Genomic DNA, 18960 nt, shown 5'->3' with positions numbered 1-18960 from the left:
TTTCTTCCTTTTCGTGTTCCATTAGCACACGTTAATTAAAAGAATTTAATAAACATTCCCATTTACAGGAACATAAACTGTAGTCCTTCTATTAACTTTCACCAGAGTTAAATAAATTGAAAGACATAGAAACGCCGCATTTCATCTCATATAGATGTAAAACTTGCTGTTTATGTTTGCAGAGGTCTAAAAGATAAGGTCTTGATTTATAATACAGATAAATGTTTTACGTGAGCAAATATTTCAAATTAACTAAAAATTTGGATTGTTGTTGCGTTGTGACTCATCTCATTCGTCTGACACTAACATCAAAACAAGCTCACGATAGAGCATCCCGAGGCGATGGGTCCGAGAGTCTCTCCTCCCTCTTTCCCTATCAACAACCTCTCGAGAGGACTTTCGGCTCGCCATATATTCAGAGTGCCCACATCCCACTAAGCTGGGAGCTAAGCATCCCACTAAGCAACCTTCTCTGGGATTCGAGCCCGGGACCTTCGGTACCGCAGTAGGCTCCCCCCCAACCACTCTACCATCTGGTCGGTAAAAAATTGACTTATTTGATTATGGCAAAACATACGAAGGTTATCTGATAAAAGGAAGGATGCATTCGTGGAGGCCTTTATATGAAACTGATTCGTATACAGGTTACACACAGGGAACGCCCATGCAAGCCAGCCTGCTTGTCGTGAGTCAAGCCCTGGACCGAACTACGAACTATCAGTGTTTTACCTGTCATCCACTGGTGGGCATTAACTAAAAGGAACCAAGAATATTCATAATACTGTATGAAATTTTATCAAAATGTGAATGGAAATTCCATTTTGAAGGTATTCAAAGGTACATTTTCTACTTTCAATTTCAGAAGAAAACACATTCAATGATTCAAAAAACTGTGTGATGCATTTTGAATTGAATAATAATTCTGAGCTCCAGCTGAAATCTCTACAATTTTAAAATTTTGATTGCCCGTTTCATCACTGTGAATTATATTTAAATGTATATTTAATCTTAAATGCATATGCATTTATTCAGATAAAATATTTGAAACTAGTAAGAAAGGAACATTTAAATTAACATAAATTTATTTAAACTCGCTAAATAAGGATACGTATATTTGATTACTTTTTGTGACTGTACAGTTATATCACTATTCGTGTTGCAAATAGATAGAACTAGTGTATTTGCATTAGATAAGATCTGGAAATGTTCGATAACATTTGATAACTCTCGACATTTGATTTTCAATGAGGGGTGATATTTTAAAAGTGAAGATTTACCTTTCTATTTCCGATTTTAAATGCTTACAATACATTATTAAGGTACAATAAACAAATTTTAGTTTAAAAGAGAAATCAATTTAAGTTGCATTTGTTAGAAAAAAATGGGAAACAATCTTACAATGGATATCATCTGCTCTAAAGGAGATCACATACACTTTTGAAAATTCAGATTTTATTTCTTACGTACATCGAAGCCGACAGTTATTTACGAAATCATGTAGCCATTTTTCAGGTTTTGGATCGTTTAGCCTTCTTTAAACTGGCAGTTCAAATAATTCATACGTTGACTGCCTTGAGGGTCACTCACGCCGGCACTCTACTTGGCTACAACATTGTGGGGGGGGGGGCACCGATGACGCGAATAGTAAAAATACAAAATTAGAGTAAGTATCGATACTGATGAAATTTTAAATAATACCATCGTTACTATAATGATTTGAAGAACAATAAAACGCAAGATTGTAAACAATAAATCGCAAAAATGGTCTACTAATAAAAAGTTCATGTTGTCATAAGGAAAAGAGGTAAAACCACGCGGGCGGCAGTTAACGTATTAAGGATTTATATCGCATATGTGTATTTTAGCCGTCGAGTTCAAATAGTTACACTCATTTCCTCAAGATGTTACTAAAATTCCAGACTGGAAGTTTCACTTTCAAAGCTGCATTTAATATTCTGCATTTAATATTATCCATTTATAGCTCGAAATGAGTGAAGTTGAGACTTAAACGTCTGGAGAGTTAGTTGCATCACATTTTGAAGATCTCTCAGAAATTGTACCTATCAGTATTTCGTCCCATTCTGCAATCGTCTGTACATCATGAACAGTGCAGGACAAACACACTATAGTTGTTATTCATGTAAATAAAAAAATAACAGGGAAAACAAAAATCTGATAGCTTTCAGATTTTATATTACACCCTAAAAGCCGATTTTTTAACCTTTCGTGTGTTACTTTAATTGATTAAATATCATGTTCTTTGCACTCAAACCACATAAAATTCAATTCAACAGAAATATCACAAAATATTTAAAAACAATCCGATACACAGTCTCGTATGCTGAAGATATTTTTTTTTTATTTCATAAAAAGTTGCCATTTCTCGCTTTGAAATCGTTCAGCTTGTTAATTAAAAATTGGAATAGATAATTAAACAAATTTCATATTCGGTCTTCCAAATGCCCATGTTCGGTTGGAGGACTACGCTATTCAAAATTGGATCGCTCTAGGTACCGGCGTTTTTCAACAACGAGAGAAACATTCATGCAGATTCTTCTTTATTTAGTTTCTTTAAATATAATACATGACGATAATATTTGGTGGCAACAGTTTACAAAAAGAATCAACGCAGAAAGCGAAACAACGCAAAGTGCCGTTTTGAGAATAATAGCCCTTTGGGTCTAACGCCCCTTTGAGCTGAAAAAGAAACTTTTATGCACAGTTATGGTAGCAAATATATGTTATAATTTTTTTTTGGTCCTTCAGCAAACTGGTGGTGGAATAAGTATTTGTAATTTCTTACAAGTTATCATTTCTCTAAATTATCTATTCATCTTATTACTGCATAAATTTAAGGACAGATTTCTGAAAATATTAGAAAAGATGTTACATAAATCCACTAATGAATCTAATTAATTATTTTCTTAAAATTTCTGTTGGATGGCAAAGATAAAAGACACTCGATAAATTAATTATCTGTTTTGTGCAAATATCTGAAAGTTTAATCTAAGGAAATTGACAAAACTGACATGGCAATAATTCCTCGAATAAAAATTCAATCCATCGTAGCGTACAGTAATTAATTCATTAGTTAACTGAGCTAAACTCACCATCAAAGATTATAAAGATATAAAAATATCTGAGGAAATTTAATCAAGTTATTGCCATCATACATCTAATGCAAAGATTTAAGTATCATCAAATTAGAGAGCATTAGTTTATTTAAGGCATTTCAAGCATTCATAAATCTTTGTTATTTAGCATGATTGAGATAAATCCTTCCTCCTCCAATTATAGAAATTCAATCCGTAATATCTTTGAGATCTTAAATCAAGCATTCGTGACACATTTGTTTAAAATATTAGTGATTCTGTACTGACACCCAGACCTGAGCTGTCGCCGTTTTGGAGATAAAATGAAAATTTAATTAGAAATAAAGTTTATGTAAGAATGTACGTAGGTATTTATTGGAAAGGTGAGAAGTTTAAAAACTTCTCAATACAGAGCTCTTCCCTATATAATTGTACCAGTTTTAATATGAAAGAAAATTTTTTGTGCCATGAAATGATTGGTCTTTTCCTATTATAGAATAAAGTTTTCGATACAAATTCGTGAGGGAAATTATTATATTTCATTCATATTTTAAATGTAAAGCAATGCAAGTTTATTTGCTGATTTCATAAATATAGTAAATCAGTAATCAATAAGCGAGATCCTCTTCGAACATTGAATTTACTTTACAAAATTTACAAAATTCAACCCTTAATTAATATAAATTTTTAGTGAATTTTGAAAAATAAACTTAGTGTTATTTAAAATGAAGTAGATATAGTATATATGAAGCAGTTATCAAATTTAATTACTTTTAATTTTGTTTAATTTATAATTGAAGAAATTTATTTTAAATTATTTTGATACTTGGAATGTAAATATACATTAAGAAGACGGCAGACTGCCAGCGAGGGTTACCTTTTTAACTGAAAACAATTAAATAATTTCTTACGATATTTTATAATCATCATTCTAATGATAGCTCAGTTTAGTTTAACCTTAAAATCATAATAATAAAATAAAAAAAAGGTGTGTACGTAAGGTTAAAAAAAGCGAATATTTTTGAAGAATTTGACAGAGAATGCGCATTTTCGCAATAAATCCTGATGATGAATGAGAAGTTAATTGAAAAATGTGAAAATAAGTACTTTTATCTCCGTTGCTACAATATTGCAAAACGCTCACACTTTACGATTGGTGCATACATTTTGTCAGACACAGAAGCCGTATGCATTCAAATGAAGTTTTTGTAAAAAACAATACAAAATTAGTAATATTTCTATCAATAATATATGACATATTTAAAATTTTATAACTACTATCGCTAATGATTAAAATTGTTGTGTCTTATTTAAAATTTTAACGGAATAATTTTATTTTCATAAAAATCAATAATAAAAAATTAACCTTTGTTAAACAGTCAGTATTCTACGTTAATATTCGTAAAAATCTACTTTAATTTACGTCTACCAAATATCGAAAAATGGTCGCCAAGTTTGCCGAGAAATATTAGTCGCCAAAACCATTGCCAGCTTGGCGATCTCTCGCCCATTTAGAAAATAGCCACTTACTCAATGTTAGACTTGCCCCTGTACACTTACCATCTCCAGTAAGATTCGCTTCTCTAGATTTTCATGCAATCTTACAAGAAATGACAAATATTAAGTAGCAAACCGTTAGGAGTGTAAAGGAAATCATAAGAATTGAAGAACAATTTAGGATAAATGCTGTTACGCGCGTACTGGTTCGAAAAGACTGAAACACGCAGAACCGATGATAGCTTGATAAAATTTCTTTTACCAAAAGAACCACTTCATAGTTCTGAAATTTTCAGCAAAAATACTCGTACAGGTGTTCACAGTATCAGAAAGTGCAATCAGTAGTTAAACTTCAAGCTATGAACGTTAAACACAACGCAATGCAAAGGTCATTTAAAGAGCGAAGGTAACCCTGCGATATCTCTGTACTCCGGACTCACGCTGAAATAACAACTGAGAGCAGATGCTCTCTCCGATGTTATATAATTTTTATCCAACCGCGGAAACATTTCTAGTACTCTTTGCTTCTCAAAATTACTGGTAGGCAGATGAGAGTTGAATTACCGTTACAGCTTCATAAAGCATCATTTAGAGTTATTCAATAACAATTTCCATCAAAGTTATACAGGAAACGGACCAAAGTGCCTTAAAATGGTAGTCAAGTTTGGAGACAAGATTAGTCGCCAAAAACCGTTGCCAGCTTGGCGATATCTAGCCAATTTATCAAAATAGCCACTTTCTCAATGTTAAATAGACTTGACCCTGTATTCTTACTTTTCGGCTAAGCTTCGCTGCTGTAGATTTGCTTGTTACATTACATTACATAGAACAATAGAAAAAGAATTCGTAATAATAATTATTAGGTAGCAAACCATTAGGAGTATAAAGGGAATGATAAGGAGTTTAGAACTATTTAAGATTTCTACAAAAATGCAACTATCAAAGTTCATAATTTTTAATTGCGAAATATTTAAAAATTTGAAGTTCATGATGTTAAAACCAGATTAATTTCTGATTGCACTACATACTTAATACATTAGTTTCAAAGGCTTCTAATTACAAAATGTATCATAAATACGCATTTAGCTGCGTAGATGTGTGTGATGTGTGTGTGACACATAATAGTCAAAATATTTGTAATGAAGTAATATTAAGTTTTGCCAAATAGTTTTAAACAATTTTAAAACAGTTCTTTTATAGATTTAAAAAAAAAAAATCCTCTTTTAAAGAAGTTTAAAGAAATTTTTTTAAAAACCGCTTTACTTGAATGTTAGGTAAATAATAAGGTTTAGTGTGTTGAACAGTAATCTCTATTCTAATTCCTAATAACCTTTATACGACCGTCTTCAGTTCTATTATCTTAAAGATTTTGTTGAGTTTCCTTTAATACCATTTTGAAACAGAACTAAACATCACGCAGACAGCATTTTGATAATTTATGAACATCTCTTATTCGATTTAAAAGAAGCGTTGTTTTGGAATTTTTTACAAATATATGCTTCTTATTCAAAATTTTATTCACTTAAATATATAATATAAAGTTTAGAAATCTCAAGAAATGCGCTAAAAATAATTTGATCAGATATAGTTGTAGTGTTCCTTCCTTTTATTATACTAAATTAAGTGTTCAGGAACCTAGTGAACAACTAAGCGAATAATCACTTGAGTCCATGAACAGAAACGCGAACTCAAGAAGGGTTAATTTATTTGCTTCAAATAAAATTTACAGATGGCCACTTTCTCAGGGCGTACAACAAAGCCTCCACTTGGGTTAAAACGTAAACGTAAAACGTAAGAAGTAAGAACTAACTAATGACTAACTAACAGAAGCGTAGCTAGGGTTTCCAGCGCCCGGGGACAAGTGAAGATTTTGCGCCCTTTTCTGTGTGCCAAGAGTGGAAAACATTTCATTCTAAAATTTCATAACATCCATTTGGCGCCCCCTGGACGGTGCGCCCGGGGACAGCTGTTCCTCCTTGCCCGACCTTAGCTACGTCACTACTAACTAAAGAGATTTAGCAGAAGCGTAATTCTAACCTAGCTGGGCCTTAATATTAAACTAGCCAGCGAAGCTCTTAAAAGATACGTAATACGGCCCGAGCGTACTAACAGAGAGACGTAGACAAAGAGCAAACGCGCCCTATTGAGGAATCCTAACTCTCTCGACGTCAGTAGAACTTTGACTTTCTACTTCTGATTTGCATTTAACGAGGTTAAAAAAAACTCATTCTGGTAAGGAATTGTAAGCTGAATCTAGAAGAGATAGGAAAGGTTTATAAACGCAAAATAACTGTTTTAAAATTAAAATATACATTATATAGTGATTAAAATATTCTAATTAGAATTCTCGTAATGCAGGACACGTTATCAGAATGACGAATAAAGAAAGTTGCGTAGAATAACGAATAAAGAATGTCTGAAAATAGTTCTTCGAGAATTCCGTGCAATTGCAAATGATACCAACCTGTACACAGTGTCAGTAATACTGTAATATAGATTAATTGGACTGATAATAGCAAATATTATAATGGAGTTAACTTATACTTTTAGAAAAGGTGCACTTTTTTTTCAAAAGGCAATTCCTTATAGTCACATTTATATAGCGTTTCGACGACGAGACAAACAGAACCTATTCATTCACTCATTCACTCATATTATTATGATATACACACATATGTATTAACACTTTCGCACCGGCGCACCTTTGTTTAAAAGACGATCGTGCAAGACGGAAAGGAATTAAAGGCAGTCACCGTACAGGAGGTTTTGCATCGCTAAGCCTAATTTTATAAAAAAAAAAAAAAAAAAAATCAGGGAAAAAAAAAGTTTCACTTCCAGCATCGTAATATTTGGTATCATTTTAGATTATTACTTGAGCTCTTATATACGTTAAAATTAGTACTTAATAACGTTTTTTCCTTTATTTTACATGAAAATATACTTAATTGCTTATCTTGTAAAATAATTTTCGGAAGCGCTATTCAAATTATTCCAAAGTTTTAATTAATAAAATCCATCAACAAAGTTTAAAATTAATAAAAAAACACAATAAAGACTATTTACAGTAAGAAGTAACAAAATTTAAAATGAAGACTGTGGTAAATCTCGAAGCACAGAAAAGTATCACTTTCCAACCCTTAGAAAAAGTATCACATTCTAAATCTTTAGAAAATGAATAATTACTCTCATCTGCGTTAGTAAATGGTTAATTAATCATACGAGGGTATTTTTCCTCTGATAAATAGCGCCTTCCAGCCATAATAGACTGGAGGTGAGGCTTTCCGAAATAAAAAAAGAAGAAACGGAGATATATGTGAATGCAATGCAAAACATAACAGAACTCCACATAAGTAACCCTAAGAGACCGTACATAGTAGGAAGAAAAATAGAATAAAAAAAGGAATTTGATATAAATCAGACACACGAATGTTTATATTAGTATGCGGCGATTTAAAGAACCCACCTCTGTTTACGCTTTCCCTCCCGCTCCACCCTCGCAACAGTTAATGAGTAAAATACCAAAGTCAGGCAGAATATATCAAACTCAAGGTCAAGAACCTAAAATTGTGTTCATTTCAAAAGAAATGGACATAGGATGCCATCTAGTGGCCTTCAGAAAAACGTTCCAGCTTAAAATGCGCATACGCATTCCCCGTCCTCTGAGTGCAATCTCTAGTGATGCGTGGATGGGACACCTGGCTGTAAGAAACGTTCTTAGGGAATGCGTATATGGGGCGCACGTCCTGAAAGGGTTAATTCAAATGCACCTTTAAGAGGTTTCCTTAAATTAGCTATAAAATAGATATTTTACAATTTTAAAAAATAAAATTCTTTCATAATTTATAGAATTATTTGAAAACTCACCGTTAACTGACAATCTGACGGTTTCCGCAAGCGCCGTTCCAACACCATTACTTGCTTCACACAGGTACAATCCAGCGTCCTGCTTTTCCACATCTCGAACTACTAAGGACCCGTTTTCTAAGACATACATATGAGAACTACTGACGACGCTCTTAAAGTCTGCTGGTTGAGTAGGACCATCGCCTGTTGAAGAAGATATTATTTTATAAAATTATAGATAATTATTCTAGTTTCGATAATTTTTGCCAATAAATCTTTCTCATTGAAAACGTTACATACAAATATATAAATGGATTGCTTGAGTACTAAACAATTTGTGATGTCGTGCAAGAAAAAAATATCGACCTCATAAAACACACCACAGTTCTATAAAAAGTAAGACATGTAGAAAGAATATAAGTGAAAAAAGAATAAGGACTTATATCTCCCGTTCTAACTGGGTTACTACTTCTACTGCGTTTTTCATGTCTCGAAAGCACGACTTAGGATATGTATTATATTTATATCTAGCATTATTCAAACATAGGTATTTTGACACAAAATCGGACTTTTCTGATATGGCATGCCAATTTTTTTCATTATTTAGATTCTACGCCTCAAATTATGCCTAAATTTTAAATTTTGTAAGCTTTGGTATGAAATTTACAGAGAAATTCAAAAATTTATCTTGGAGCAACGTTTTCAGTTTGCGACAAGTATAATTTACTTGGCGAACTTCTTAATTTATAGCAACTTATTTTATTTTCCTTTTTTTTCCATTGTAGACGAACAGAAAATAAAGGCCTCGTTCATACTTTCAAATAATATTAACAAAGTGCGTAAACCACATTTGGCGTTAATACCGAGGGAAAAAAAAAAAAAAAAAAGAAAGAAAGAAAAAATTTGAAATGTTTCAGATTTTAAATTACGTCCAAAGGGGCGTTTTTTAACATTTTGTGTGTCACCTTTCTTTATTAAATATCATGTTCCTCGCACTTAAACCATAAGATCCAGTGCAACAGCAATATCGCAAAATAGTTTTAAAACGAGAATATCTTTAGAATTTCCGATACAGAGACTCACGCGCTGGAGATAAAAATGTTTTTTCTGCACAACGTTGCCATTGCTCGCTTTGAAATCCTTGAGTTTGTTAATCAAAAATTCTTCAAAGTTTTAAAAAATAGGAAATCGAATCGATCATAAAACAAATTTCAAATTTCAAATTTGGTCTTCCACATGCTCATATTCGTTGGAGGATTACGTTATTCAAAATTCGATGACTCTATGTACCGTTGTTTTATCACAATACGAGAAATATACATACATTTATGCAGATTTTTCATTATTTAATTTCTTCAAATATAATGCAGGACACTAACATTTTGTGCCAACAGTTTGAAAAGTGAACCGACATTTATGAGTCCGACGCAAAATGCCAAAACGAAACTAATAGTCCTTCGGGATTCAAATCCCTTTGGACTAAAAACTGCCAAATTTCAAAACGCTCTAATATGTAAATTAATATATATATATGTTATAAAATTTTGAATAAAAACTGTACACTTTTGCAGGTGTACGTAGAAATACATCTACTTTAAAATGAAGTTAAAAATTTTATGGGTTGTAATAAAAAAATATTTTCGAAAAATTTCTAAAAAAATTTTAAAAAATAAATCACAAAAATGTGAGAATTATGTTTGGATTAAGCCTAAATTTCAAATTCTGGAAGAAGGAATCAAGTACGTTTAATAAATATGTATCAAATTCAATTAACATTGAGGATCTAAAATTTTGCGACCTAATGTTTTGAAAATCACTCTTGCGATTTTTATAAAACTTGGTACTTTGGCATAATTTGAGTCGTATAATCGAAATACGGAAAAAAATTAGCATGTTATTTCAGAAAAAGTCCGATTTTGTGTCAAAATACCTAAGTTAGAGTAATGCTATACATAAATCTAATATATATTTTAAGTCGCGCTTTCTAGATATGAAAAACGCAATCTGAATTTCGTGAATTGGCCCAATAGAAAGGGAGATATAGAAGTGTCCTTTTCATTTCGCAGTGTGCATTTTTTTTCTCCAGGACATGTATTAGCATTTTAAGATAATATGCGTTACGCAAGGTGATATGGTCAGCACATTGCATCATTCACTTTACGCGTTGCAGCATTAAATTAAATAAAATTTTAAGGATGTATTGTGGGATAGTCATTCAAGCTGCATTAAACTGCCACCAAAGTTCATCACGCTTGTTTTTTGAAGCAAAACTCTCATGCCTGTTCGTATTATCACATCTACACATTTTCGACGGGGAACAAATCAGGTGATTTATAGAGGGTTTCCACTAATTTTTGTAACGACTTTTTTGTAAAATACAAACGTGACCGGAATTAAATTGGAATAAGGTTTAAGTAGTGTGTGCAGCATTATAAATATTATTTTCTTTGAAATGTCGCTGAGAAACGAAAAATGAATACAAGGCTATATTTTTGCGCTCTCCGAAAAGAAATTCTCTTATTCAAGTATTAAGAAAAAAGATGTGAGAAGAATGGTGTTTTCATTGCAGTATGAGAATTGGCATTGTCCTATTGAAAAGTCACGTTGAAGGGGAAAAGAAATGTCGCAAATATGAAAGTGAGTCTGATGGTCGATTATGCTTATCGTATTGAGAACTCATTGCGGTAGTTACTTGAATTTCTATAAGAGGTACTCTATTCTTAAGTCCAATAGCAGTCTGTACAAGAAATTTATTATTCGATCTGTATGACCGGTGCGATTTGAGTGTTCTCGACCTTTCTCACATCTTTGGAGATGGATCCATATATGACCAGCATTATTACTTAAAGAAAGACGTTATACGGTATTTCTTCCTCGTTCTAGCATGCCTTCGTGGTGTAACGGTTAGCACACTCGGCGCATATTTGAGAGGTCCAGGTTCGAGTCTCGGCGAGGGCGTTACTCATTTTTCACATCTCCCGCATCAAAAATAACCTAAAAACTCTATAGTGGCGTCAGAATTAAAAGATGGTGGATGATGATACTTCACTACCAGGATTTGCGATTGGGTCCCCTAATCCCCAGTCGCCCTTTAAATGGGGGAATATATAAGATATTTCTCCCTCCTTCAAGCATGCCTTCGTGGTGTAATGGTTAGCACATTTGGCGCGTATTCGAGAAGTCCAGGTTCGAGTCCCGGCGAGGGCGTTGCTCATTTTTCACATCTCCCGCATCAAAAATAACCTAATCAATCTTGAACGTAATGTATTAAAAATATTATTCTGCCATACCATTTAAGATTGATGTATTGTTGCAGTCTAACAATGCGTTGCTGAGGTGTCAAAGCAGTTGCTTAGGCGTCAAAGCTAACAAGTGTTTGATGTGCCTGTAATCTAACGGTTAAATACTATAATAGATAATAGTACGTATATTACGTACGTCTGTTTGATTATTACTATAACATACATACTGTAATATACGCACTAAAACAGACGATGATAAAAAATGCAATAAACTGCCGTCAAAATGTCAACACGCTCCTCTGTCGATAAAGTTAACCACCGAATTTATACGACAGGAAAAATTTGCGTAAAAATAAGTGTTTTAGAAACTCTTTTTCATATTTTAGAGATAGAATGGTGCTTATTTCGGAACGTTTGACTCGCTATGACGTATTAAATTTAAAATGATCTAAACTCACGTATTAAATATTACGAGAGTTTTACAGTATATAGAAAAAGGCATAAATTCATCATGTGTAGGCCAACTATCGAAAAATATTTCTAAGATTAGTGCAACGATTTGTAACAGAAATCCAATTTTCCGTCTTAGATTCAGTTTCCCTAAATCGATAAAGGATGGATTTTGATAGCTGAGAAAATGTGTTTGAGTTTTTGCAAATATTTGATTTTACAAACACAGAAAAGAACGATTCTTAAGGAGAGGAGGAAGTTCGACTATACAAATAATTCTTAGCTAACGAATAGTGTTGAGATTTCTGATTTTGAGATAGTAAATTAATTTCAACGAAATTGCGATGATATTTAACGTTGATATATTATTTAACGTTTATATTGGATCTCGCAAAATTTTTAGGATCTTTCTGAAGCATATTTTAATATTCTTAGTTTAAAAAAATATTCGTTGAAATGTTTAAAAAAACATGTTAAGTTGTTGAAGCAAAAAGAAAATCAATCAGAAGGTGCTTATTTCTTCAAACAATTACTTAAAGTGTATATAATAATGTGTGCAAGTAAAATCATATAAATAATTAAAGGAAATACACACTATTTGAATTATATCTCGAATACTTAGAATTAATAATAAAATGTCAATGTTTATTTACACTGATCATCAAAATTAAATGCTGTTGACGTAACGGATACTTAACGAAAACTTGTTAATAGAAATTTGTAATAAAGCATTAGTAGCATAAATTATAATGTTTGGCTCTTCACTATTCTCAAAATATTGAAATTAAAACCAAATTCATGAATACTGAAAAATAATGGAAAAATTAAGTTCCTCTTGTGAAAAACATTTTTCTTTAATATGACGTATAGTTACCACGGAAAGATATGCATACCTCAAATCTTGATCTCATAGTCTTTACCCAAGTGTTGACGAAGTATTGTGGAATTGCAAGCCATACTTATAAAAGTGCACTTTTGGGCTGCTGGAGCGTCTATGAAGGAATCTGCCGGGCTGAAATTCGGAGCCCTAAGGCATGCTAAACTTGCTCAGTTGGGTGAGTAAGATGACCAGTCCATTTGAGTGATATATCTGTTTCCAAGTATTCGGACACCACATATACTCGAACAAGTCGAGCATTGTCATCCATTAGCAAAAACTCTGGGCCAACAGCACCCCTAAACTGTCTAACTTTGAATTCCAATATCTCGTCTACATATCTCCGAGACGTTACAGAACCACCTTGAATGATTTGCAGCTCGATGCAGGCATTAGGTTTGATTCCTATTCAAATCATTAAACCGCGATCGTAGAACCGAGATATTTCACGGGCAAGGGAAGGCAAATTGCGTGTTCCTTCCTCTCTCCATGTCAAAACACATCCATAATCACTGTTCAGACTATATCTGGACTCGTCAGTAAACAATACTCGGGCCCAGTCGCCTTGGCTCCATTGAACATGTGACAGCATCAGTGTAAACGGGCCCATCTAGAAGATGGAGTGAGTGGGATACAAACCATTGCTTTTCTCGCATACAGTCCAACCACGTTAAGCTTTCAAAACAGGAGAAGAACGGCTGAGTCGAGTTCCAGGGGTAGCCTGAAGGTATAAATTAATTCTCTTGTATTTGTTTCATGGTTTCTTCGAGCCAACAATGACAAAGAACGGTCTTCTGATGCAGTTGTTGCTCTTGGTTGACCATCACCAGGCTGTCTGTCAACTGATCCAGTGCTTAAAGAGCCTCATAACTCTTGATATGACTATTTGAGAGATATTCTAACCTTGGGGATCTTCTATGTTTGACCTCTCTTAATTCTACCAATTATTCACAACTTTTGACCTTCACTTACGTGATGCCTTTGAGCCATAACTACTGAATACTGATCACTCTAATAAGCCGCATTCACTTTAAACAACACTACAGGCCGGAATTCGAACATGCATCCATTGCGCGGTGTCCGCCGATAACATCGCCGCAAAAACATCGCGGACGAAAACGTCGCGGAGAAAACAACGGAAGGCGAAAACGTCGTGCTACAAAACATCGTGGGAGAAAACATCGCAAAGAGAAAACATCGTAGTACAAAACATCGTCGTCGAAAATAAAGCGGTTCAAAAACTTCGCAGTTTAAAAACATCGTCGTCGAAAATATCGTGGTAAAAAATAAAGTATCTACAAATCATCGCATGACGATAACATCGCAGACATGCTTTTTTTTCAGGTTTTAATAATTGTAAATGGATATTCCCATAATGATTTGTGAGCGCAAGGTGTAAAGAAGGATAATTTTTACTTTCACATTTTTTTATTAACTAATAAATATTTTCTGAAAAAGTAAGAAGGAAACTTAAGCATATAAAATTAAATGCAACTTATAGATTATACTTTTCATGAAAAATTTCCAGTAAAAACTTTAAAAAAAATGATTTATTAATGGCTTTTGTTAGTTAACTATGTCGGTTTAAAATTCTATTAAGTGCTATAAGTTGCATTAATTTTCAATGCTTAAATTTCCTTTTTATTTTCTCAGCAAAAATTTATTAATTAATAAACAATATGAAAGTAAAAATTATTCTTCTTTCCATCTTGCGCTCACAAATCATTATGGGAATATCCATTTACAGTTATTAAAGCATGTTTGAAAAAAGCATGTCTGCGATGTTATCGTCATGCGATGACTTGTAGATACTTTATTTTTTACCACGATATTTTCGACGACGGTGTTTTCAAACTGAGAAGTTTTTGAAGCGCTTTAGTTTCGACGACGATGTTTTGTACCACGATGTTTTAGAGCTGCGGTGTTTTCTCTTTGCGATGTTTTCTCCCACGATGTTTTGTAGCACGACGTTTTTGCATTGCGTTGTTTTCTCCGCGACGTTTTCGTCTGCGATGTTTTTGCTGCGATGTTTTCGGCTGTAACCCCATTGCGCACCATATTATCACTCATCGAATTTGCATATTTTCAGGCGCTAACGTACGCGAAGTGCAATTTTGAGTTCAATTGTATTTAATCAACATAAATACGTAATTACAGCATTGGGCATTACTTGAAACAGTTTGTGAGCATATTTTTTGGTCATAATCCTTTAATTTTGATGACCAGTGCAAAAGGCCTTTCTTCTTCATATTATTGCATAATATTATAATTATATTATTTTAAATCCTTGTTCCTGATAGTCGTTCATCTGATGGGGGCGCGTTTGGTAAATATCTAATAGAGATCTTATAACAAGGTTTGAGAGAATAACAATAAATGCAACAAAATATCGTTTTCCCTTAAAAAGACTTTTAAGTATGAACGGGGATTTCAATAAAAAGCAATGATATCAAATGACAGAGCACAGTGAAGGAAGGTCATGTACGTAATATGAACAATCATGTTAGTTCTCCTGTTTTTCTTTTTTTTTTTTTTGATACAAAATTTAGTTCAGAACAATACTACCGTATATTGTGCACAAAAACGAAGAAATAATTTGAATGGAATATTCAAATAAAGCAATTATGAAACTTTAAGAAATATATGAATTTAAGTAAAGGAAAGGAAAGATAAGTCTTAACTTAAATGCATTAGATTAATCTCTCTGAAGAGAAATGAATAAGACTAGTAAACATCAAATAATCGTATATTGTGTGTGTTTGTTTGGAAGAATATTGAATCAGTATCGGAGACAAAAGGGAGATTGGATTAGAAAAAGCTACAGCATCTAATTTTTTTAAACATATTTTTATACTGGCATCTCTGTTTCTTTCTTTGGATACAATGATCAAGAAAATGCATTATTTAAATCCTTAGTAAAGAAGACGGCTTAAAAGTAGTAGAAAACCCAATTCGATTTCACTGAAGATTCTAAATCCTGTTAGTGGTTACATACTTCTTTGCCACAAATGGAAGAATAGGAAACAATAAAAAGGCATAAGAAACAAAAAAATTGCTAAATAGAAAATTCAGAAATTTATGTATGAACATCGATTCTTCCTTCGAAACAGCATTTGGAAAACGTCGCTTTCGTAAAAGCTCAGGAACGGGGTTAAATTTGAAGTGTCCAGGGAAATTATCAGCGAATCACCATCTATGATAACCTTTTCTTTTTTTTTTCAATGGCAGATTGTGAACAGTTACACTGTAACCCAGTCCATTGATCTATACAAGGCCAGATGTGGTGGTTTCTTTATTATGGAGGCACCTAATAGGTGGGCCACCTTCGCCTCCTATGAAGGGACGAACAGTTACAACCTTGCTTTCTCCGGGATTCGAATCCATGCACTACGGTATCGCAGTCAGGCTTCCATAACCACTCTACCATCTGGGCGGCAATAACCTTTTCTTAAATTAAGAAATGGAAAGAATTTCGAAACGGTTCTAAAAGAAAGAAGAAATGGAAGGAATTTTAGAAATTAATAATATGGTATAAAAATCTATTTCTTAAATTTGAAATAATATGGAGCACAACGATTAAAGATACCGGAAAAAAGAAGATAATAAATAACAATGAACATGCTCGTAAACTTAGACGGCTAATTCGCTTATAGTTTATAAATTCAATGATAAATTTTTAATTTCGATTATCTCCTAGGAAATGCAGAGCAAAAACTATCGCAAAATGAACCTCCTTAAAAGATCATTCTTTAGAAAACTGAGATTAAACAAGCAATATTAAAACAATTAAATTCCTGCTTAGGTTAACAAAGAAAAATTAAAATAAATAAATAAATAAATAAATAAACTTAAAAAAATTAATATGCGAAAAAACTGTATTAACATCAAGTATCATCCACTACAAGTTTAAAAGATGTATTTGAACATTAATAGATGAATAAAAAGTATTTCATTAAAGACTAAAATTTTGAACAAGATATAGGGAGAGTGTGAGCTAATAGTAGGCATAAAAAGAAATTACTTTTAAATCTTTAGACTCTCAATCCTACTACAGTAGAGTTCCGCAAAGAGATACTGTCGAGTTTCCGAAAGTTCGAGTTTACAGAATAAGGGTGGGTTTTTCAGAACTTTTCAGTATTTAATCCTTTACTGAGGCCGATATTATTTTTATAATGTTGCAAATAAAAAACTCTAGAAATCGAATATTATGATTCTAGAGACAAATAATATTCGAATTAAAAGAAATTTACTCTTGCCCATTGATCTGCGGATGGTGCTTGCACTGCGAAACCAGCGCACGTCTAGGATTTGGAAACTTACTGAGAAAGCAGAAAAAGGGGAAAAAAAAATTACCCTTTTTCTTGTACGGCATTCCCAATAAATGAAGAAATTTTATGTTAAAAATAGGGAGCGAGGGGCAAATGCACCTTCACGCTCAAAATCTGAACTTCAAATCTCGCTCCTCTCGCTCCCTATTTTTAACTTCGCTAATTTTTCTTGTCTCTTATGCTTGATCAGATAGCCTGGCTCAGTAAAAATAGGCGGCGAGTGCAACTCTGGTTAAAAATCCAGTTATAACCACGTGCAGTGCTGATAAGGACCACGTGTTTCTGAGACTCCTTCCCCTTTATTTCTTTCCAGGTATTTCTTTCTCCTGATGAGGAGGGACCTTTAGCTACCCTCAAAATCGATTGAGTGTTTCAATTTACTTACGCTAAATACAATGTTGTTTTTACGATTTTGATTGTCAAATTAGCGTGTTTCTCTTCCTGTCTAGCAGCAATTTGTAAAGTGATACAGGTGTTTATAGTGGCTGACGCAATATCCTGTTTCAAAACTAAGGCTCCGTTCGGACGTTGGTATAAATGTCATAGAGGCAGTCATAACGCATAAAATGAGGGAGTTCTGTTCACACCTGCCAGAAAGGGTCTAAGCTTTAGCCAGTTAGAGAAGCTAAATTTACGCATGCGTTGTATGTGTCTACAGCTTTTCCTGCTCTGTTTTCCCGTTTAAGAGATTTCACACGTTAGCTGACATTGGTCAACTCTTATATCGAGTTGGCATAGACTTTAAAACTTCGAACTTAACACCATAAACCAGTTTTTGTGACTTATCAAAGACTGGTAACCTAGCAACAAAGCTCGGATGAAACCCATTATGACACTTGTACCATCGTTTGAAAGGATCTCGCTTTAAACCCGTTATGAAACTTATACCACCAGGCTCCCTTTACATGGTGGTTAAAATGTCATAGCAGGTTTAAGCCGAGCTTCGTTGCTAGGTAACCAAACCTTGTTACTTCACAAAAATTGGTATAAGGGTCTTGGCATAAAATTCAAACTTTTCAATTCTGTGCCGTCTTGGTATAAGCGCGAAACAAAGCGGGGAAGCTGTAAAGACATCCACGCATGCACAAATTTATCTTCTCTTTAATTGGCTGCAGTTTAGACCCTGTCTTGCAGGTGTGAACAGAATTCCACTATTTTATGCTTTATATCTATGCCTCTATGACATTTATACCACCGTCTGAACGGCGCCTTATAGTCCATTCTGGCCAACCCTCTTTTGGTCTGTTAATTAAAAGACTATTGCAAATTAAAGTTAGTATTTTATTTCAAATATATGTAATCCGATGAATTAATTACAAGAAAAATATCCATACACATTCAGAAAGTATGTTAGCTCGTGCCTAAGCGTCTTAGAAAGTTTGTGTCTTTTAATTAATTTTAAGAACATGCCTAACATTCTGCAATTCTAAAATTATTTCCATTAAGAACTTTTATTTCAAACTGTTCATAATATTCAATAAAGCACTTCGATAACTTAAGTAATTTAAGCACCTCTAAGAATTTATATGAGATATGTTCAGCATTTGTAAATTAGAAACCAGAATCTAATAAAATAAATGAAATTTTTATCATCACATTCACGAAGTAAACACACCTGAAATTAGCAATCG

The 18960-nt window shown here is 33.2% G+C and overlaps 1 protein-coding gene and 1 long non-coding RNA gene across 8 annotated transcripts in view; one reads left to right on the top strand and one right to left on the bottom strand.

Moving 5' to 3' along the window:
• LOC118192095 (cell adhesion molecule Dscam1-like) overlaps positions 1 to 18960 on the bottom strand; it is a 1228438-nt gene that overhangs the window by 518420 nt on the left and 691058 nt on the right. For all 5 annotated transcript variants that reach the window (XM_085823258.1, XM_085823260.1, XM_085823262.1 and 2 more), the window contains exon 11: positions 8454 to 8636. In XM_085823258.1, coding sequence (XP_085679384.1) covers positions 8454 to 8636 — 183 coding nt within the window. The remainder of the gene's footprint in view (positions 1 to 8453; positions 8637 to 18960) is intronic.
• LOC146995306 (uncharacterized) overlaps positions 1 to 18960 on the top strand; it is a 170746-nt gene that overhangs the window by 108947 nt on the left and 42839 nt on the right. The window lies entirely within an intron of this gene.

Source organism: Stegodyphus dumicola, chromosome 9, assembly GCF_044657685.1.
Source record: "Stegodyphus dumicola isolate Sdum_Otavi_A_Nest chromosome 9, ASM4465768v1".
NCBI lineage: Eukaryota > Metazoa > Arthropoda > Arachnida > Araneae > Eresidae > Stegodyphus > Stegodyphus dumicola.
Note: the sequence above shows the minus strand (reverse complement) of the source record. Positions and strands in the feature narration are given on the sequence as shown.